This window comes from Dipodomys ordii, unplaced genomic scaffold (genome assembly GCF_000151885.1).
Source record: "Dipodomys ordii isolate 6190 unplaced genomic scaffold, Dord_2.0 Scaffold12, whole genome shotgun sequence".
Classification (NCBI taxonomy): Eukaryota; Metazoa; Chordata; class Mammalia; order Rodentia; family Heteromyidae; genus Dipodomys; species Dipodomys ordii.
This window is the reverse complement of record NW_012267228.1, coordinates 6,667,563-6,689,478: the sequence shown is the minus strand read 5'-3', so window position 1 is coordinate 6,689,478 and position 21,916 is coordinate 6,667,563. Positions and strand designations below refer to the sequence as shown.

The following is a 21,916-nucleotide window of genomic DNA, read 5'->3' as shown; positions in this document are numbered from 1 at the left end:
TGAGTTCCCATTTCGTATTAGCTGAAAACTGCTTAGCAGAAAGAACAAATCACTCTGTACCTTGTATAAACTTTCCTTCCAAGCGGATCCAATCCAGTGTTTTGTTTGGAAAGTTCTGTACAACCTGTGGGCACTGTGGACACATCTGGAGGGGGTGAAGCACAGGGGTGAGAACTGGGGGAAATGAGAGATGGGGAGTAGTTAAGGAGTAGGTTTTGTGGAGAGAAGAGTGAAGAGTTGTGTGGAGCTGCCAAAGGCTGCCACGTTGTCTGCACTGGAATTATTATTGGAGCCCCGCGGCTTGCATTCTTGTGTAACTGAGAACAGAGGAGGGGTAGCTAATTCCAAAAGAGAGGGGAGCGCGAGGGAGGCCTGTAACTAAGCCACTGCTTTCAGTAGCTGATGTGCATGCGTGTTTGCCTTGCTGGGATCCACACAAGAATAGGCCGCTCTTTCCCCTTCTGATAATAAAATGTGATTTGGGGTTAGGAGTGGTCCCTCTAGTTTCCTCCTAAAATGTACCTCTCTAAACTTACCTACCCTTGAGGCAGAGCTGGAGCAGAAACAAACTGACTGTTGATCCAGACAATTTAGGACCCCTTTTAAAAGCTTTATCACCAGAACATCACTAGAAACTTGGTTATAATGATAATGGTTAATTTATGTTTCAACTTGAAGGCCCTTAGAGTGTATAGCTCAGTGGTAAGGCCCCATCAGTATGAGGCCCTGGGTTTGATCTCCAGTACTGAAAAAAAAAATCAAACAAGCAGGTAAATACAAATCTGCCACTGCTCTATCTGACATGCATTTCTGTGGCAATGTGCATTTCTGTTACAACAGCTCCGAAAGATGTCTTGCCCTTGCTTTGCAGTGAGAATACAGCGGGAGGCTTGGTGAGTTAAGGCACCTGGGCCAGATTATGAAGTTTCCATAGAAGGTCTCCAAGGCTAAGCTGAGGAGGGCCCCAGGAAAATGAAGACATGTTACCTGGGAAAGGGCAGCCAGCAACTCCTGGGAACCAAGGAAGAGAACATGAGAAGTACCTGTGAAAGAACACCCATCAGTCATCAGGGTTTTAGTTTCCATCATATTCCATACTGAGTGCTGTCTGGCTTCTTACTTTTATCCCTGGTGACAGGTTAGCTCATCAGTCTGCTGATTCATTCCCCTTTAGCATTGTTGTGACATGACAGCAGTTTGGTCACAGTTGATGAGAGTCAGGCAACTGTTCAAGACAGTGCTCCTGGCTGGACGCTGGTGGCTCACGCCTGTCATCCTAGCTACTCAGGAGGCTGATGATCATGGTTCAAAGCCAGCCTGGGCAGGAAAGTCTGTAAGACTGTTACCTCCAATAAACTACTCAGAAAGGCTGAAAGTGGTGCTGTGGCTCAAAGTAGTAGAGTGCTAGCCTTGAGCAAAATTTCCCAGGGACAGCTCCCTGAGCTCATGCCCTAGGACTGCCCCCTTCCCCCCCCCCCAAAAAAAGAAGATGGTGGCCTTGGCAACCTATTCTAGAACTCTGTATTTGGCTTTACCATGTTTTCTAGCATCTGAAATTTGGGCTAGTAGTGTCTCTTAGCCTTATTTCTAATTCTACACGCATTATCAAGTAATTTCCAATGTGCACAGAAGTAGAGAAAACATAACAAACTATATTTGTACTCATCATCCACCTAGTCACGTGGTGTTGACCAAACTTCATAATCTCATGTCTCCTCTGAAACACAGAGGTAATCATCTTCCTTTCAGGGAATTAGTATGAAACGTATTGAAATACAATTAATGTCTATCGATAATAGCTAACGATCCACGTATGTGACAGTGGCTAGACACTAGGAGAAGGTATCTTGTGAGTGAGTGTGTGTGCACAGGCATGCACACGTGGGTTCTAGGTGCTGTCCTTGAGCTTTTTTGCTCAAGGCTAGTGCTCTACCACTTGAGCCACAGCTGGACTTCTGGTGGTTAACTGAAGATCAGGCCAGTTTTGAACTGTGATGCTCAGATCTCAGCCTCCTGAGTAGCTAGGGTTGCAGGCATCAGCCACCAGTGCCCAGCTAAAGGTACCATTTTTAATCTCATCATTGAGAAGACAGGCTCAAGAGATTATATCACATACTCAGGGTCTCAGAAGTAAAACCCACCCTACACCAGCAATCAAATCCAGCTTTATTTTAGTCTGAAACCTTAAAGAAAACATTTTAAACATCATAAAAGGGAAGGCATATTCTCTCTTGAGCTTTATTCTATTTTCCTGAAATGTACGTGGCCTTTACCCAGTATCATCATAAACAAATGTCGATGAATTCTCCAAAGAAAAGGCCCATTTTAGAGAAGCTCAAAAGGGCAACAAAGCGGAGGCAGAAAGTGTGGTCCCGGCAGCCCCTGGCTCCTTTCCCATGGCCTCGGTGTGTGCTGACGGATCTGCTGGCTTCCGCGGCCCTTGCTGGTAGCCTTGGTTCCGCTTGGCTGCATAGGAATGGAACCCAGGGCTTCCCCCTGTGTGATGGGTCTTCCCTCTCCATGTACAGCATGCTGCAGACTTGGAAAAGAAGCAGAATGAGACGGAAAACAGGAAGCTGCTGGGGACGGTGATCCAGTACGGCAATGTGATCCAGGTGGGTGAGGCCGGTGCCCCCTCCGGGGCGGAAGCATGGCCAGAACAACAGCAAGAAAACCCGTCCCATAGGGTTTGGACGCCTTCACACTCACATTCCATGGAGACGGCCAGTTTGTTGCACACTGGCTGTTGTTATATCCGTTGGGTATTTCTTGTTCTATCTAGTGGATGTTGGGGCTGTCTATTTGGTTATCTCTTGGTGAGAATGTGTCCTTTTCTGTGTCTGTAGCTGATCGTTTATGTCTCGATATTTCAAATGAGAAACTGTCTGCCTAAAAAAGGAGCCCCGAGTCTTGTAGTTTTGCTTAATTTGCATTACTTGAAAGTTATTCTGTTTGGTGAGAATTGGCTTCCTTGTATTATTGCTTAAGAGCTGTTCACTGGAGATAATAAAAGCAATTCTATAGTTTCAGAATTTAAAAAGAGGAAACATTTACCATTTTGATGCATTTATAATTAGTCAAAAGTACTTGATGACTGTTCTCATATCTTACCAGTTGGAAGATGTGCTTGCTTATCTTCTGTCCATTTGGCTTTATCCTGAAGACAAAATACCACCCAAGAGAGAAGGTCTGTTAAGCCTTCTCAAGGATCTGTCAGTCTAGGAGATGGTATATAAAGAAGCCCAGAGCTCAGCACCCTTCTCGATTTGTCCAGTTCCAAATCATTTTAACCCAGACCCAAAGGATGGGAGCCCTGAGTCTATTAGATTATCTTGCTTCATTATTTCCCCTTTTGAAAGGTTTTTGCTTACTCTGTCACTTCACTTATTATGACGGGATTCCTTCCCATTTAAAAAAAATTGCTGTTAGGTATGGAGCAGTGTCGCTCAGTAGGATGCAAAAACAAAACAGTTGGTAATCAAACAAATTAGGGATGTCAGCCTTTTTGGCGTAGGGAGGGTAACTCCTGGAAGCTGATTAGATCCTTCCAGACCTCCCTCTGTCCTATTGAGAATGGACACAAGGGGCCCAGTGGGCTCACAGTTCAGCTTTGACTCTGTTACTGAGCAAGGCCAGTGCCTGGAAGCTCAGAGTGCAAGACCTCCCCACCTGATTTGATTAGACTGGAGAACATACCTGAACCAAGGAAGAAAGGGGCTTCCAGGGGCAAAGACATAAACTCTAAATGCATACCAGTAGGACGTACTGCAGGATTACTGCAAGGAATCTTGTCATGTCTCAGAGCCATGAAAATGATAGAAATAAAAATGGTAATGAGGAAGTGGCGCTGTGGTTCAAGTGGTAGAGCGCTGCCCTCAAGCTGAATTGCTGAGGGACAGCGCCTAGGCCCTGAGTTCAGGCCTCACAACTGGTAAAAAAAATAAATAAAAAAGATTTAAAAATGGTAATGATTCTGTTTCTGAGGATGGTGGTAGCTGTGATCCACAGTAACTAAATCTGATTATTTTTATTACTTAAACCTTGCTCTTCAGACCATCTATAAGGAGATGCTGGTTTATAAATCAGCTGAGTCCAGAGCCTGGCCAGGTCTACGGAAAACCACAGGTTACACACTAGGCGAATGAAGGAGATTTGGGAAGACATTGCTATTCCTCTCCCAGAGGCATGGGGCGGGAAGATTGGCAGTTGACCATAGAGTCACAAACTGATTCTTTCTGTCTCCAAGGCCATGTTCTGTCATGGCCTATTGACCTGGGAAGCATTGGTCAGCTCTTTCTGTTACAGACTGACAATGGTTTCTCAGCTAGGGCTTCCATCTTTCTACCCCCTTTTCGTAACCATCATCTAAGAATCAAGAATAGTACATAGTAGTACGTTCAAGGTGGAAGTTCATGACTGCCGTCTTCTTCCAGAGCAAATGACAATCCCTTTGAAATCAAACCGAATCTTGGGCTCGGGCTTCGGTGTCTGGCAGATTGAGACTATAGCTCCTTCTCGTATAGGCAGACTCCTGACCAAGGTTATGTTGAGAAAGGACAAATGTATATGTATTATTTTGTCTTCCGCCCTCTGCTTCTGCTCCCTCTACTGCTCCTTCTCCTCCTCCTCTTCTTCGTGATCGCCAGCCTTGGGCAGGTTGTGTTCCTTATGCTTCACAGGCAGCTCAGTGATCGGGAGGAATGTGTTTGATATATATTTTATATGACGGAGAGAGAGAAATGGTGGAATGTTCAGAGGTTCACTGATACTTTATTCTCTTGGGAAATTCTTCTAGCTCCTGCATCTGAAAAGTAATAAATACCTAACTGTGAACAAGAGACTTCCAGCCCTGCTAGAGAAGAATGCCATGAGAGTGACGTTGGATGAAGCTGGGAACGAAGGGTCCTGGTTTTACATCCAGCCATTCTACAAGCTGCGATCCATCGGAGACAGTGTAAGCGCCTGGGGCCTGGCCCTGGAGAGTGTGTGGGCGCTGCCTCCAGCCCTCACTGTCTGTGAGACTCAACATGGACAAGTCGAGAGCTGGAACCACAGGCGTATCCTGCATGAATCACTATGGAAACTAGTGTTTGGGAAACAAGGAACTGTGGAGAAACGTGTGACCTAAATACAGTCACTATGTTTTTCCTACTGGGTCTCTGGAAAATAAAAATTAAAAAAAAAAATCCTACGACCAGCCCATTACCTCAGTAATATTGCCACAAAAACAGCCATCCCATATTAATGGCCTGGGAGGACCCCCTGTTCCTTTCAGAGCCATTAGTGGAATGGAAATGTCTGTTTTGAAAATAAAGTTAGTAAAGGACGGAAGATGGGAGGAAATATTGCAGGGTAAGAGTGGATTTTAGGATGTGTCAGTAAACAGGCAGGCTCTCCATCTCCTTATGCAACAGCAGCGGTCCCGAGCCGGCCCCTGGCCTGCAGGTCTACAGAATGGAAAGCCACAGGAATCCCTTTCAGGGCAACTTAGAACACTTGCTAGCTAAATTAGTCAGTCATGACGTGGGCACATACTTAACCGTGAATATGTTTAAATGCTATCAGCTATATCCCGGACCTTGTGAAGGTTCTAAAATAGTTGTTTCTATACTCAAAAAGGAAATGTGTGCCTTAAACAGCAAGAAGTGTTCTGAAAATACTCAACCAGCCTTAACCTCAAACTAAGTTTGGACATTAAAAAAAAATTGTGTCACTTAAGTATACAAGCTTTGGGTAGTTGAAATATATTTGTGTCTGTGTGTGTGTGTGTGTTCATGCAAGCACATATTATATATATATATATATATATATATATATAATATACGTGCATATATATATATTACATAGATATCAGAACAGGCCGGTCCCTATCAGCTGGCCTACAGTGCAGTTGTTTTATCACAGTGCTGGTTTTACTGAGTGGAGTTCCATTCCCTTAGAGTTACTGCTGGATCTGTTCCCATGTGTATCCAACTGAAAGTAGATGAGTTTTCCATCTTGGGAAGCTGTCTCCTCCAGTCCTCCTCCTTTTACCCCCATAATAGAAAACAAATGTGTCTCATTCTGAATTTCATTTTCAAGAAACTTATGCTTTCCTATCCTTCAATAGCTTGCTTGAGAATGGTGCTTTACACGCTAGAGAGATGGACCCTTTTGCAGGCAGTGGAGTCACTGTCATGGATTGTGACTATTGGTTTAGGAAATGGAAGTTATCAGGCTTGTGTTTCACTAAGTGGGAAGTACTGTTTTAAGGGGAATGTACACACATAATGAAGTATCTACGTATGTATGTATATCATAATAGAATCTTTGTTTTAGGGGGAGACACCGGGCTTGAACTTAAGAGCCCTGTGCTTTTCCTTATTCACTTTTTCACTCATGGTTCTACGATTGAGCCACACCTTTACCTGGGCCTTTTGTGGTTAATTGGAGGTGGAGTCTTGAGGATGTTTCTCTGTCTGGGCTACCTTCGAATCCACATCCTCATATCTCAGCTTCCTGAGTAGCTAGGATTACAGACATGAGCCACTGGTGGCCCAGTGAAAATGTATTTCTTATGACCACAAAAGTATGAAGGCAGTTACTCTAGAAACATAAAACTATGTCTTTATTCAAAGTCAAAAACAACTATGAAAATACTACCATTTTTTTCTAAAATGGAGTTATGTACACAAGAACCTCCACTGAATATGATAAAGTGGACTTTTACTTCATGACTTGGGATGTGTGCGTGAATCAATGACAGTTGGGCACCAAAATTCAGCCTTTGCCTTCTTTGCACGACCCTTGGTCTGCACAAGATGAGACTTGAGGGGCTGGGCCATGTGTTCTGCCTCTTCCTGCCCGTGAGAATAGACAACGCTCGGGACAGACAGGCTGCTTTGGGTCCCCGCAAGGTTCCCTGGGGGTCAGGTGCAGTCCTGATCTGCTCTGTGAAAAGCTCTGCTCCCTCTCTCCTTCTAGGTGGTCATTGGGGACAAGGTGGTTCTGAATCCAGTCAATGCCGGCCAGCCCCTCCATGCCAGCAGCCATCAGCTGGTGGACAACCCAGGTTGCAACGAGGTGAGGAAAACCAAGGGAACTCGAGTCCTGGCACATGCCTGGGGTGGCCCTCTGGGGCCCAGAGCATGCGTACTGTGAAGGTGACTCCAGCAGTGATTTAGGTCCGCTCTGCCCGTTCTGCAGGTGAAGAAACAAGGTCCAGAGTTGAGTTGAGCTGTAGTTTTGCAGGTCCGGTAGTGGGTAGTAGGTGGGCTGATGGTCACCACGTGCAGCACTGAGGAATCTAGTTCTAATTTACTTTGCCTGAAAGGGGTCTGGCACAGGAACACCTTTCTCTCATTCCCCAGAAGCACACGTTACCGGTGTAAGCAGTACTACTGTGAGTGTGTCTTGCTTGGGGCAGTCCATCTTATTAACTGGCGGTTACAAGATGCAAGATGGCACTTTGCCTGTGATGTGAATACTTTGTCTCATGGCTAAGGACAAGTTCTAGAGTAGGACAGGTGTCACTCAGATTGAGTCTGCCGTTCCCTGGCTGTGTGACTGTAGATAGATCACCTAATGTTTCTGAGCATCATTTCCCAATCTCTGAAAGGGGACGGATGCTGGTTTTTTAGGGAGTTACTATTAGGCAGCTCAGTGCCTGGCATATATTTAGAACACAAATAATGGCATTTGCCATTAACAGCGATCATTAACTTTTTCACATGTGCAACAAACTCATTTCTTAGAAGCTTAGTCCATTTCATAAGCACTAGTTCTTAAGTACTCGTGCCTACACCCTTGATTCAAGCTTGGGCTGCAGTGAGGAATTCTGGGGCTAGAGTACCAAGTTGGGAGCAGTATGTAATTGGTTTTCTAGGTCAATTCCGTCAATTGCAATACAAGCTGGAAAATAGTCCTGTTCATGAAGTGGAGTGACAACAAAGATGACATTTTGAAGGGGGTGAGTTTGATGCTTTCTGGGCTGGGGAACTCTTTGATGTTTGGCTTCTCTTTGAGTGGCAGTTTTGCTGGGTTTTGATTCTTGTTTTTCACACTCATTTGTCCTTCCTTCCTCCTTGTGATGACGTGTAGGGCGATGTGGTGAGGCTCTTCCACGCGGAGCAGGAGAAGTTTCTCACATGTGATGAGCATAGGAAGAAGCAACATGTCTTCCTGAGGACCACCGGCCGGCAGTCGGCCACATCTGCCACCAGTTCCAAAGCCCTGTGGGAGGTGGAGGTAAGGAGCGGGGCTGGGGTTAATGGGACTCACACCTGAGGAAGAGCTCCTTAAGAGGGCAGGGTTGAGCCCGTGCTCACTAGAGAATCTGTGTCTTGGAAGGACGAGATGAATGCAGTGAGTCAATAAAAGAATGGCTTTGAACTGGAAATAGGAAGCAATCTCTTGACCTAGTTTGGTGGAGAGAGGAGACAGGCAGGGAAAACGGGACACAAACTTGCTGGAGACCAAAGCCTAAGGACCATAGATCCAGGTTGCCTTCAGGTAGCATTTAATTCATAGGCAGGGAAGCAATGTTGGAGTCGCGTAATCGGTGTGCTCCTTAACAGAGACTGTTCTGCCCATAGTATGTTGTTGAAAGGCTAGGGTTTCTAGGCCAAGAAGAAAATGATTCCAGATGCCTGATGGTAGAGGTAATGAGAGCATGAAGTAAGACAGAGCTTTCCTCCTCACCCAAAGTATTCCTCTCTGTATAACTGGCAGCTCTCTGACTAGGAATGTGTGTCGGTCTCTACATGCCCCCTTTCTTCTTCCTTCCTGGCCTCACGGGTTTTGTGTCTAGCTTACATTTCAGAAAGAAGGTAGACCAGGAAACACATGAGTAGTAACTCTGGAAGGTCATCAGGCCTGCTGCTAGCTAGTCTCCCCTTGTTCTCCTAGAGACATAGCTGCTAACTTGATCTCTTTCTCTATAAATTACTCTTGCCTGACATTGAATTTATACAAATAGAATCAGACTATGTATAGCCCTCCTGGAGCCATATTTTCCCCTTCCTCCTCAGCACAATTATTTCACATCTGTGCACTTGTGTGTACCAAATAGTTCATGCCTTGCCATTGCTGCATAGTATTCTACTGCATGGATGGTCCACAATCTGTCTGCCTGTTGATGGAATTTGAGTTGTTTCTCATTTTTGGCTGTTACAAACAAGGCTTTGTAGGGACATTTATGTAGTTTCTGTTTGGAGGTCAACTCTCATATCTTTTGGCCAAAGATGAGTGCAGTAGCTGGATCACATGGTAGATTTGTGTTTATGAGTCGCCAAATTGTTTTCTAAAGTGATTGGACTACTTTACTACATCGCTTCCAGCAATGTGTGGAAATCCTAGCTCCTGTACATCCTCCCCAGCTCTTGGTATGATTAGTCTTTTCAGTGTGAGACTCACTTGGGTGGCAACGTCTCACTTCAAGTTTACTTTGCCTTCCTCTGTGGCTGGCAGTGTTGACCATCTTCCCTTGTGCTCAGTGGCCATTTGTGTGTCTGGCCATTATGTGTTTGATAAGCAGGCTGAGGTTTCCATTTACACTTACTGTCTGCCCTCTGTCCATTTTCCTCTTCACTTTCTCCTGCCTGCATCCTTAGCATTTGCTCTCTATTGACAATATCAATCCCACCACATTGTAAAAGCTGGTCATTGGTCCATGCTCATCCTCATTGTTCTAGCTGCTGTGGGTTTTGTTGTTTATTAGTGTGTGCGTAGGATGCTGGTGAGAGGTTTAAAAAGAAAAAAGAAAAGGAAAACAAAATCAAGAAAAAGAAAGAAGAAAATGATATCATGTTGCTAATATGCCCACTTCATTGAGCCATTTTTTTCTCTGATCAGAATATGCTGCATCAAGACTTCTTTTTATAAACAATTTTTACCTTGTTTTATGCATCATGCTATAATAAATGGGGGGAAAGTTAGCTGTCAGAACCCTACCAAAGTCAGTGTGGCTTACTTTAATGCCTTTAAACAGCAAGGAACCCTGGCTTGGTCATTCCAAACTGATGGCAATGAATAAAAGATGATGACTTTCTGTGGGGATTTGACCTTGAAAAGTTCACTTTAGAACATCTTCCCTTTCTCTCAGAAGAAACGGCTGTGTAATTCTTAATCCATTAAAGGCTCTTTCCTACTGTCCACTTTCCCAAAATTTTCTAGGAAAATGTCTTAAATCTTTTTTCTTAATTTTTCCCCTACAGATTTTAGAAATGTAATTGTCCCTTCAAATAAAAGAAGGAAGAAAACACTATGTATTTTAGATTTTTATCAGTGCTCTAAAGTTTCATGATGTCTTTTTTTGTGTGGCACTGGGATTTGAACTAAGGGACTCCCACTTGCTACACTGGCACTCAACCACTGGAGCCATGCCTCCAGCTGATTTTTGCTTGTTATTTTACAGATGGAATCTAGTGATCTTTTCTTTTTCTTTTTTTGGGTCCAGTAGTGAGGCCTAAACTCTGGGCCTGGGCGCTGTCCCTCAGCTTTTCAGCTCAAGGCTAGTGCTCTACCACTTGAGCCACAGCGCCACTTCCGGCTTTTTTCTTTTTGCTTATGTGGTGCTGAGGAATCGAATCCAGGGCCTCAGGCATGCAAGGCAAGCACTCTACCACTGAGCCACCTTCCCAGCCCCTGATCTTTTCTTTTTGAGATGGCCTTGAACCATGATCCTCTGGATCTCGGCCTCCTAAGTGGCCAGGATTACAAGCATGAGTCCCCAGCCACCGGCTTTTTGCCATGTCTCTGTTAGCTTATTGCCAGCCAACATTGCATAATGCTGTGTTATTCACGTGACCTAAGTCCGTTACAATAGTTTGCTTCTGTTTCCCCTTCCTATCCTTTGTGTGGCTATTATCACTGTGTTTCTCCGTGTGTCAGACATCCCACAGTGTGTTTTTACTTTTCCTGCCTTGTTTACAAATGAACATCAGGAATCTTTCTTATTTACCTACATAGTTATCATTCTGAGCTTTGCGTGGATCCAACTCTTTAAAGGGTGTAATTTTTCTAGCCTGAAGAACTTCCTTTGTTCTCGCTTGCACTTGTGAGTCTGCCCCTGACAGATCCCTCCACCCTCATTTGGATGAAAATACCTTTGATTTTTTTACCTTCATTTTAAAGCAGGATTATTTTCCTTTTTTTAAAACACTAGTTTTTTGTTGAGATGCAATTCATATACTTCCTATTTCACACAGAATGTGTGGACTTTAATGACTTTCATTGGGTTCAGAGGGTTGTACAATTATTTCTATAACGTTTTGGAATTTTTGTTGTTGTTGGTCGTGGGGCCTGAACTCTGGGCCTGGGCGCTGTCCCTCAGCTCTTCAGCTCAAGGTTAGCACTCTACCACTTGAGCCATAGTACCAGTTCTGGCTTTTTCTGCTTATGTGATGCTGAGGAATCGAACCCAGGGCCTCATGCATGTGAGGCAAGCACTCTACCACTGAGCCACCTTCCCAGCCCCACCAAATGATATTTCGTTGGATCGTTTCCACTTTAGATCTTGAGAGGGCTACTAAGACCATACGAGTACACCCTGTGCATGTATTTTTCTTGTGAGTGGAACTGTGAGTGATTTACTTTTCCTGTGTAACCTTTAGCAGGGCTGCCAGGCTGCCTTCTGAAGGGGTCACCTGCATGACATGCCTGGCCAGTGGCCTTCATTTCTGGAAAGGATTCTTGTTGGATATTGAGTTCTAGATACACTGTTTTCTTTCTGATCCATTGTCTTTTGGCTCATGCTGATTTTGATAGGAATGTGGTAGTTTTCAGATCTGTTCCTTCTATGTATTATTGCTTCCCCCTCTTCTTCAGCTGTCTCAAGCCTTTTCTTTTTGTCTTCTCTTTACATGAATCTGGTGATGGTGTATGTGTGTGCACACGCTTTTGGAATTCATTAAGTTTCTTGATTCTGAGGGCATATATCAAAATTGGAAAACTGGCTCATATTTCTCAAATTAACCCACAGGGTCATCAGATTATTTGAGATTACCCAGCTGAATTTCTGGGTTGTCTCTTCCTGACTGTATTGCTTGGTGACCCTTTACTGAACACTGTAGTGCTCCTTTATTGGATGATTAGAATCCTGTCCCTGTCACAGTGGTGAGAGTTTTGTTGGTCAAGTTGCTGTGGGTCAGTGTGAGCCTTTGAAGGCTCATTTTTTTATGCTTTATTAGGTCACAGTAGTGATGCTTTTATCTTTGGGCCAGATTAGCTCTGCCATTAAGGGGAATCTTTTTGATGTCTCAGTGCCTAAGATGGTTAACAGGCTGGGAATGTGGCTTAGTGGTAGAGTGCTTACCTAGCATATGTGAAGCCCTGGGTTCAATTCCTCAGTACCACATACACAGAAAAAAATGGAAGTGGCACTATGACTCAAGTGGGAGAGCACCAGCCTTGAGCAAAAGAAGCTCAGGGGCAGTGCGTAGGCCCTGAATTCAAGCCCCTGGACTGGCAAATTTATAATAATAATAATAATATAATGGTGGTTGTGGTTCACAGGACTATCTTGTCTTGTCAGAATCAGAACCTTTGCCTGAGTGAGGGTCAGTACTACGGAGCTTTCCCCTCCCTTCCTGTACTGTGTGTGTGTGCTGGTGTGTAGATGTGTTGCCGGAGACTAGTCTAGTGCTTCACACTTGGTAACAAGTGCTCTACCACTGAGCATCATCCTCTGCCCTCTTTGTTCTTTATTGGCTGTGTGGATCTTGTCTTATACATAACATGTTTTAATATTTATAGCCAAACTTGAGAACTATTGCATAGATCCTGGACTTACCTCTGTGTGGCTCTGTGCCCCAGAGTTCTGCCCCTCAAACCCAGTGCTTGAGTCTCGCTAGACTGTGATTCAGCCTTGTAACTCCGAGAGCTCGGTGCCCTCAGGCTGGTGCCCTCCAGCCCCAGAGAATCTGGGCAGAAAACCAGAGCAATATAGTGCTCACCTTGTTTCCTATTGTCAGAGACCACAGTAATGCACCATCTGTTGCCCAGCAAGCAAGAACAGTTGTTTCACATTTTATCCAGTTTTATCTATGGCAATTTTGTGTTTCAAACAGTGTTTAGTTGTTTATGGCATCACCAGCATATCATGGCTAGAATCTGAAGTTTTGTAGTAAATCTACCCTACCTCTCAAGAATTCTGTGTTTCTGAGCACAGGTCTGGGTGTGCATTCCAGTACACAATGGTAGACCTACACTGCCTCAAAAGTCCTCCAGAGAAATCCTCTCAGTCAGCTGGTATCTTGTGGATGAGTTTCAGAATCTTTTATTTCATTAGTAAGGCAAAGGATCCAAAAACCACTTGAAGTCCTTCAGTTATTCATGTTACTAAGAGACTGTTAGCATTTCCATGTTGTTATAGTTTGGGAGTTCATTGTGATACTTGTCCACTTGTTTGTTGGACAGTACTGGTTTTTCTGGTTGAAAAATATCCACTTCCTCTTGGCTAGATGCGAGTGCCATGTACCTGTAATCCTAGCTACTTGGGACGCTGAGATGGGGGAGGGGTGGAGTTTGAGGGCATCACATAGCACATTCATGAGGGCATACAGGTAAGACTGCTTCGCGGCAAATAGCATGCCATGGTGGCGCATGCCTGTCATCATCGCTCCGTGAGAGACTGAGATCAGAAGGATCATGGTTCTAGGACAGCTTGGGCAAAAACAAAAACCAAACACAGGACTCCATCTCCACAGAAGCAGCTGGGCATGGCAGCATGCACTTTTCGTCCCAGCTATAGCAGGAAGCGTGAAATAGGAGGATTGTGGTCAGGTGTGTGCCCGGGCAGGAAGTGAAACCGTATTTCAAAAAAAGATGTCAGTACCAGGGCTAGCGGTGTGGGTCTGTGGTAGAACACCCGCACCCGCCTAGCAGGCGGAAGGTCCCAGCGCTAGTTCCACTAGGAAAAAAGAAAGCTACCACTTCTGAAAGTCTGCGATTCAGAGTCATCTAGGGTGGGAGGGACGTCTCTTCACTCCTGCTGATCCTCCTCCTCTGTGCAGGTAGTCCAGCATGACCCTTGTCGTGGTGGAGCAGGATATTGGAACAGCCTCTTCCGTTTCAAGCACCTGGCCACAGGGCATTACTTGGCCGCAGAGGTAAGTAGCAGCGTTGTGGGGTTTTTTTTGAAGGTGGACACACCCAGTCTTCTTATTCACCTGTAGCCTTCCAGTAGCTGCAGCTCAGGAATGCTGCCACCGTGGTTTCCCTCCTGCTTTTCTGCTCCCTTCTGCCTCATTTCAGTAGAAAAGAGAAAAACGGCTAGCATACTCTAGGACTTGATAGGGGATCTCACCAAGGGGTGGGGAGCAAGTAAGTTAGAAAATAAATGCTCCTGTGGGGTTGAGAATCATCTTGGTTTTGTTCTTGCCCACTACCCTCCTCACATCCTATCTACCAGCCCCACTCGGGCATGAATCACTGAGAGGTGGCTGCAGGGAATCTGTGGCATGTAACGTCAGAAGTATTAAAAACCCATGAAGAGGGGCTGGGAAGGTAGCTCAGTGGTAGAGCGCTTGCCTCACATGCATGAGGCCCTGGTTCATTTCCTCAGCACCACCTAAGCAGAAAAAGCCGGAAGTAGCGCTGTGGCTCAAGTGGTAGAGTGCTAGCCTTGAGCTGAAGAGCTGAAGGACAGCGCCCAGGCCCTGGGTCCAGGCCCCATGACCAGCAAAAAAACAAAAAACCAAAAAACCCATGAAGAACAGAACCAAGCAAGTTCCCAGAGAAACTGGATTCCTTCAACCCAGTGAAATAGATACAGGCTTAAAACGCAAAGAAATTAACTTTATGTTTAAAGTCTGTGAGAGTTTTGGGGGGGGGCAAGGCTCAGTGTTGAAGGCAAGAGGAGCTTATCTTCTACTTTTTGCATTCAGTGAAGGAGCCATCCTAGTGTGTGGCAGATGTTGCTTCCTTCTGATCGGCTGGAAGATGGGCAACGCACATTCATGTCAGACTCTGCTCATACGTCTGCTCCCATCATCTGGTTCCACCTGCAAGACTGCTCAGAGATTTCCCAGGGGGTGCGTGGGTGTGTCAGGCCTGCTCCTGCGGCCGACCGGGGGTTGTGGAATCGCAGTGCTAAGCTCCTAGGAGGGCCTGAGGCTTGTATGAATTGATGATGTTTTTTAAACATTTGAATATGGAAGATCGAGAAGTCTAAACTGAAATTTGAAATGGATCTTTAGGGGAGATATGGACCCAGCTCATCAGCTTAGGAGATGCTGTGGTTTGCTGAAGATTAATGGCGGTTGTATTATCTGCTGTGTGAGGCAAATAGAACTCTTCCTAGAGGAAGGCTTGATTTAGGATTATCAAGCATCTTTTTGTTTCTCTCGGGCCTTTAACTGTTGCTTTGCTGGTGACTCGTTGTGTTTCCTCTGTCTGTACTTTTGAGCCATGTGCTGGTAACCGGTGGATTGTTCCGTGTGTGCTGTGCCTGTGTGACCCGTGTTCTTGTTGTGGCATGCTGGTTCTGTGAACGGAGGGAAGGGACGTGTTCTTAGCCGGTCACCGATGGATGCAGGTGTGGAAGTCTCCTGCAGATGGGTCCTAGTCCTTGAGAAAACAATGGATGTTTTAATTTCCTAATGATTCTTTTTCATCAGGTAGACCCTGACTTTGAGGAAGAATGCCTGGAGTTTCCACCCTCAGTAAGTACGGGCAAGAGCCTTCTTGTCTTCATGTGGTAGGGTGAGGCCAAATGAGCTGGAACCCACTTAAGAACGGCCACTGCGGCCACAGAGTGCTGGGGAAGGGGAAACCTCGGGCTGCTTCAAACAAGGTCTTGTTCTGTGCCTTTCTTAACGGAAGTCATGTTCTTCTGTGTTCGGACTGGCTCCAGCCCTACTGGTCTTGATGCTCTTTCAGTGTGTTCAGTGCAGAGTCTCCTCTCCTCTGGAGATGTGCGTGGTATCTCTCGGAATACTCTTGGATTGGAGACATTGGTAGCCCAAATGGAAGTTGTCCTTTTACAAACAGTGATCTTAACTGCTGTTTAATTCCTTCTGTGACTTACTTGGGTTTTCAATGAGTAGGATGATATGGACAGTGTCCTTTGAGGCTGTGGCCATGAGGCCTGGTACAGGTGGCTTGTGATGAGACGGTGTCTATTCCTCTGCTCTTGCTGTCTACAAAGTCAGAAATAGGCTTTAGGGAATGACGTGGTTTGGCATTTTATTGCAAAATGGACTTTTCTTTGGAGACCATTTGACTAAATAATGCTAACATGTAGGTACTTGGAGTTCTAGTGTCCCCATTACTGGTTCAGGAACGCAGGGGTTGTGTTTGCTGGACAATGGGCATAAGGAAAATGTTTCTTTTCCAGAGTGCTTGATCTAGAATTACAAAAAACAAAACAAAACAAAAAACACTCCAAACAAAAAAGCAACCCAGACAGTTGCTGCTCAATTGACACACAAGGAGGAACTTGGAGATCTTGAGAGTACTGTTTTTTTGTGGTTGCTGTTGTTTGTTTTTAGCAAAATTCACCAAAAAATTTGGAAGGACTAGCACATCAATGAAGGGAGTTGGGATGGAGGTATTTTAAAATATAATTGTCTTTAGAAATTCTTGTGAATCCTGCATTAATGGTTAACTCTGGTTATGTTTGGGTGGAATGTTGGCTTGAAAGACACTCAGAACTGTATGTATCTGTACATGTATAAACGGGCTGGGGCCTGAGGCCATCTTTCTCCTTTCTGTCCTTGTCATCCTCACTCTTTTGAAAAATGTACCTTCTACAATTAATCTGGTTCGAAAAACCTTGGCCTAGTCTAGCTTTTGGCCAGTGTTCATGGAAGTCCATTGTAAAACCTCTCTCTATAGTTCCTATGCTATTTGAACACTTGGCCTGGCTTTATTTTCCACACAACATTTCTTGTCTCTGTCCTTTCTGTTTCAAGAGGACTGCCTTAGTGTGACTGGCCTCTGGTGACCTCTGTGCTGTCAACTGAAGTGACTAAGAGTAGATCTTACATTAGCAATTAGGTAAGGGGTAACTTCTTGCATTAAGAGCTGATATATGAATGAGCCTCTGGGTGCCATGGGGGAAGAGATGGCTCTCCTAGCCTCTGGATGGATGAAGGAAGACCAGCAATTTCAGCGCAGAATCAAGTGTACAGTGATCACATACGAGGGACTAGGGAGTCAAGACAGACCTGAGTTACGTCCCAGATCTACCTCTTGTCAGGACTCTGACTTTGTCAAGATATTTTCCCTCTTGACGCCTCTCCTCTATCCGAGTGGTATTTTTTAGTTGTATCTGAACACTGGCATTTTCAGTGCCTTTGCATCTACAAGGTCATCTGGGCTGTGCTGGAATTAGGAGGTTTTACGACTGTCAGTTGAAAGAGAAGATGCCATTGCGAATGGTCCTGACTTAGGATGCACCGTAGCCTCTCTTCAGGTTTGGTGGCCTTTCTGCGGCTCAGACTTCTTGATGCTGGGGTGGCAGGGTGAAGACAGGTGAGGTACGGATGCAGGTACCTGCTCTGCCTGCTCTGAGGCCGCACGGGCGTGCTGCACAGACGGCGGAGGCATGCCCGTGAGGCTGGCAGCACAAAGTTGGCTGCTATGGGTGGAGCATGAATCCTGGGAGGGTCCTGCACCCTTCACCCTCTGCTTGGCTTGAACCTTGGGCAAAAAAGCTAGAGTTGTGTGTGAGTTTGGGTGAAGAAGCATCTCAAGGCTCTGCTGCTCATTGATTCCCCTGAGGCGGGCTCCCGGCCCCTGGGGTTTTGCCTCAAGCCTAACTCAGCTGTGCTGTGTTCACCTTGAATGCAGTGGCCCCCTCAGACCACTTACTCGGTCCCTCAGGGGAGACATAGGCCAACAAGAGGCTGCTCTTCTCTGTCTACTGTACCAGTGTCTTTCTTCCCACTAGGTAGCAAATGCCGACTGCACACTGACCGAGGAGGGAGGCACCTCGCTGTGTCCCTTACCGATATGCTGGGCTCAGCGCAGTCTCAGTTCTCTAGACCTGCCCCGGGTCTCTGCAGCACCACTGCTAGCCTCAGCCAAACCCTGTGTCATCGTCAGGTCAGAGAGTTGATGCTGGAAGTTACTTCGCAATTACAAAGTCTCACTGTGGAACAGATGTCCCATGTTCTAAACTGAGGATGCAGATGTTGCTCTCCTGCTGTTACTTTGGCATAGCAAGAATAAGCGTTCTGGGTTGGCATATATATGTATATAGATATACATATGTCTGTATATCTATATACATATGTAAAGAGGGAGAGACAGAGACAGGTCTAGCTCTCTTGCTCAGACTCATCTTGAACTGGGCTCAAGTGATCCTCTTCTTTAACTCCCTGATAGCTCCTGTAGTTGGGACTACAACAGGTGCATACACCACGCCCAGCTAAAAGAACTCATACTGACGGTGGCCTTCTCTTCTAGATCTCAGACCCCATGGAGTTTATTTCTTACATGCTTTCTTCTTTGCCTTGATTTGACTTCGTGTTCTTCCTGGTACATTCCTCGCTGTTCAGACAAGAGGTAGTGGTTTGGCCTGAGAAGCAACCTAGGGATGAGGGAGTATGTGCGTGGGGGGAGGGAGTTGGTGGATGCAGATGGATGCTGTCATTTTGTAGGGAGTTACACCTTAGAAAGCATTCCACATTGAGTGAACAAACTGAGAGGGAGCTTGCAAAGCCTATCAGAGCAGGTTCCCAGGCTAAAATCTGCTTACATCTCCTTAGGCCCATGCTCATCGGAGCCCAGAAAGTATTTTTACAGTTTCCCAGGAATACTTTGTCATTGTCAGCCTTTACTTTCAGGGCTTTTCCCCATCTCAACCAAATCTTGGTATAGCAGGAAAGGCCCTTTCCTCTATCTGGGCATCCGTAGCCCACCCAGCTCATGGTTTTCAAGGCTAGCCTAACTTGTCCAATAGACCCTGGGCTTACTGGCCATATTGGAGTTGGTGCTTATGAGTGACTGCTTGGATTCAGGTTTCTGTTATTTTTTTTTCCTGGAAAGCAGCTACCTTATTGTTGGTAGACACCAATCACTGCAGATGAACACAGCTGTGGGTGTCCATTTCCACAGAGTAAGTTTCCTCAGAGCACATCCGCTGTTCCCCCACCTGCTACAAATGGATATAGCTCTGCAAAGGTCCCTGTCATCAGTAGCTAACCTTTCCACAGGCATCTGCTTAAGTGTTTTTTACTGTGGTAGAAGGAGGTAGAGAATACATAATCTTGGCTCAGGTGGCTGCTTATCACTGTTCACAACAAATCGTGGTCCTTTTCCTGCGAACTACTGACACTGTCGTTTCTCCTCTGTTCCTGAGGATTGTGGAATGATGGTGGTGAGCGAAGGCTGTGACATACAGGAGTCTTGACCAGATGGCTTTGTGCCCTCAGGTGGACCCAGACCAGGACGCGTCTCGGAGTAGGCTGCGAAATGCCCAAGAAAAGATGGTATACTCCCTGGTCTCCGTGCCTGAAGGCAACGATATCTCCTCCATCTTTGAGCTCGACCCTACCACCCTCCGTGGAGGTGACAGCCTCGTCCCCAGGTATGACTTCAGTCAGAATGGCTTACCCCAAGGAAACCAGGGCTGGTCCTAGTGGCCCGCCCATTTCCTGGAAATCCGAATCGTTACTGTCTTCAGAATTGGCAAAAGCACTTGGACTGGGTAGTAACTATGGCATGTTATTCTTATATGGCTCATGAGTGGTAAGTTGAATAAAAAGCACTCTATTGAGGTGAACATCAAGCAATGGAGTCACGTTTTATGTGACTGGCTTCTTTCACTTAGTGTTGTGTTCAAGATTCATCTCCACCTTGAAGCATATAGCAGTATTTTATTTACTTTTATCACTAAATAATATTCCATTGTATGGATGGTGCACATTTTATTTATCCACTTATTAGCTAATGGTCATTTGAGTTGTTCATGCATTTGGCTTACAATGAGAACAGTACTCCTGCGAAGGTCTCAGCCTACATAGATAGATAGATAGATTTTTTTTTTTTTTTGGTTGGTCATGGGGCCTGAACTCTGGGCCTGGGCACTGTCCCTCAGCTCAAGGCTAGCACTCTACCACTTGAGCCACAGATCCACTTCAGCTTTTTCTGCTTATGTGGTGCTGAGGACTGGAACCCAGAGCCTCATGCATGCAAGGCAAGCACTCTACCACTGAGCTACCTTCCCAGCCCAGTGTGGGCATTTATTTATTGTTTGTGTGGATGTTTATTTTTCTCTGCAGTCTGTGTCTAGGAGTAGAACTGCAGGATCATAGGGTAACCACGTTTTGAGGACCTGCCGAGTTTCTTCTCAGGGCAGATAGGCCATCCTCCTTTCCCTCCATCAGCATGGGCAGGTTCCAGCCTCTCTGCATTCTCTCTGCCGCTTGTTATTACCTGTTTTACATGAGCCATCCTAATTGGAATTTTTCTTAGGACTTCAGGGGATGACATTTATATCCTGTGCTAGTTGTTAAAGTTGGTTAGGATAGAACAGAACAGAGCATGATTTAAAATGTCATATTGCTCCATCAGATACAGAAAGAATGAGGAGCTGGTTGGCCTGTGTTCTATTCCCTAGCGGTCTGGAAATCCCTGCTGGAAAAGAAAAGTTGAAGTCTTCTGTATTCCCTGTCTTCATTATTGTCTGTTTCTTTGTGGACAGGTATGCCAGCTAGACTGGTGTAAACTCAGAAGCAAGAGTTTTCAACTTGATGGAAAAAGTGTTCTGCATATTCACTTCCTGTTCACTTACTACTTTGGGCTTGCTCTCTGTTTAATTCATGTTTACCCTTGGTCAGCAGCCTGAGGGCCAAAAGACAAGACCTCCAGTTCATTGATCCTGTGGAGGCAGAGAACTCTAGGAATAGTTAGGCACCATGGCTCACTTCTGTAAATCCTAGCTAATTATCAGGATTGCTGTTCAAGGCCAGCCTAAGTGAAGTTTCCATGTCAATCAATAATGGACTGAGTACACACCAGTCATCCCAGCTATGTGGGAAGTATAAATACAATTGGGGTCTGGGCAACCTGAGCAAAATGTGAGTTATTATTAGAAAAATAATAAAACCCCAAAAGAGCGTAGGAGTATGGCTCAAGCAGTAGAGCACCTGCCCAGCAAGTGAAGGCCTTAGGACCACTGAAACAAAAACAACCACCATAAACAAAAACACCATAGAAGTCCTATGTTCATTTCCCTGCTTCTTAAATTTATGCCGAGTTTTTTGCTTGTTTGTAGATCAAAAGTTTACGTTTAGTTATGTGAACTTGGGTGTACTTGGGTAAATGTTATCAACAAGGGCATTTCTGAGATAGTCAAAGGGAGAGGCACAGTGTCCAAACCTGGATGTACTAAGTGATACTGGAGTCGCTGATGCATAAATCAGATGCACCGAATGAGCACTGGGAGAGCATGCAGCCCTGGGGCTCTTTTGTCCTCATGCTGAGAGAGCGTGGCTTTTGAGTTAATGGCTAGGAATGAGACTTTTAGAGGAATTGCCTCTTGTGTCTTAAATGAAATTTGACAAAGAACTATAAAATGTAATCATCCAACTAAAAAGCTAGGCTCTGAGCTTTGATTATGCTTGAAAGTAAGCAAAATTAACCAATTCACTCAGCATAAACAAACGTACATCCTTTTTAGCAAACAAGTATCTTGTTACTTATTTTGTATTCATGCCACTAAGTAACTGTCACTAGTGTTATCCTCTTGGGGGCTTACTCGGAAGATTCAGGGCAGTTGGAGGGAGGAAAGCAGGGGGCCTGCTAAGATCCAGGTCTGATCTTCTCCCCTGGTCTTCCCTGCGAATGTGGTATGCCACTGTTGTACATTTCTTTTAGTACGAAAGTCTTCCTTCCCCTGCCCCCTCTCAGACCTGTTCTACCAATGGCAAGTGTTCCAGCTAGAAAAAACCTAAATTGTAACCGAAAGCTTCTATTACTGTCTGAGTCC

The 21,916-nt window shown here is 45.3% G+C and overlaps 1 protein-coding gene across 6 annotated transcripts in view; it reads left to right on the top strand.

Annotated features, from left to right (window-relative positions):
- Itpr1 (inositol 1,4,5-trisphosphate receptor, type 1) overlaps positions 1-21,916 on the top strand; it is a 296,948-nt gene that overhangs the window by 106,308 nt on the left and 168,724 nt on the right. For 4 of the 6 annotated variants that reach the window (XM_013010461.1, XM_013010460.1, XM_013010459.1 and 1 more), the window contains exons 6-13: positions 2,529-2,615; positions 4,796-4,954; positions 6,964-7,062; positions 7,865-7,948; positions 8,080-8,226; positions 13,992-14,087; positions 15,597-15,641; positions 19,359-19,513. In XM_013010461.1, coding sequence (XP_012865915.1) covers positions 2,529-2,615; positions 4,796-4,954; positions 6,964-7,062; positions 7,865-7,948; positions 8,080-8,226; positions 13,992-14,087; positions 15,597-15,641; positions 19,359-19,513 — 872 coding nt within the window. The remainder of the gene's footprint in view (positions 1-2,528; positions 2,616-4,795; positions 4,955-6,963; positions 7,063-7,864; positions 7,949-8,079; positions 8,227-13,991; positions 14,088-15,596; positions 15,642-19,358; positions 19,514-21,916) is intronic. The other 2 variants (XM_013010462.1, XM_013010458.1) reach the window with 1 other exon arrangement.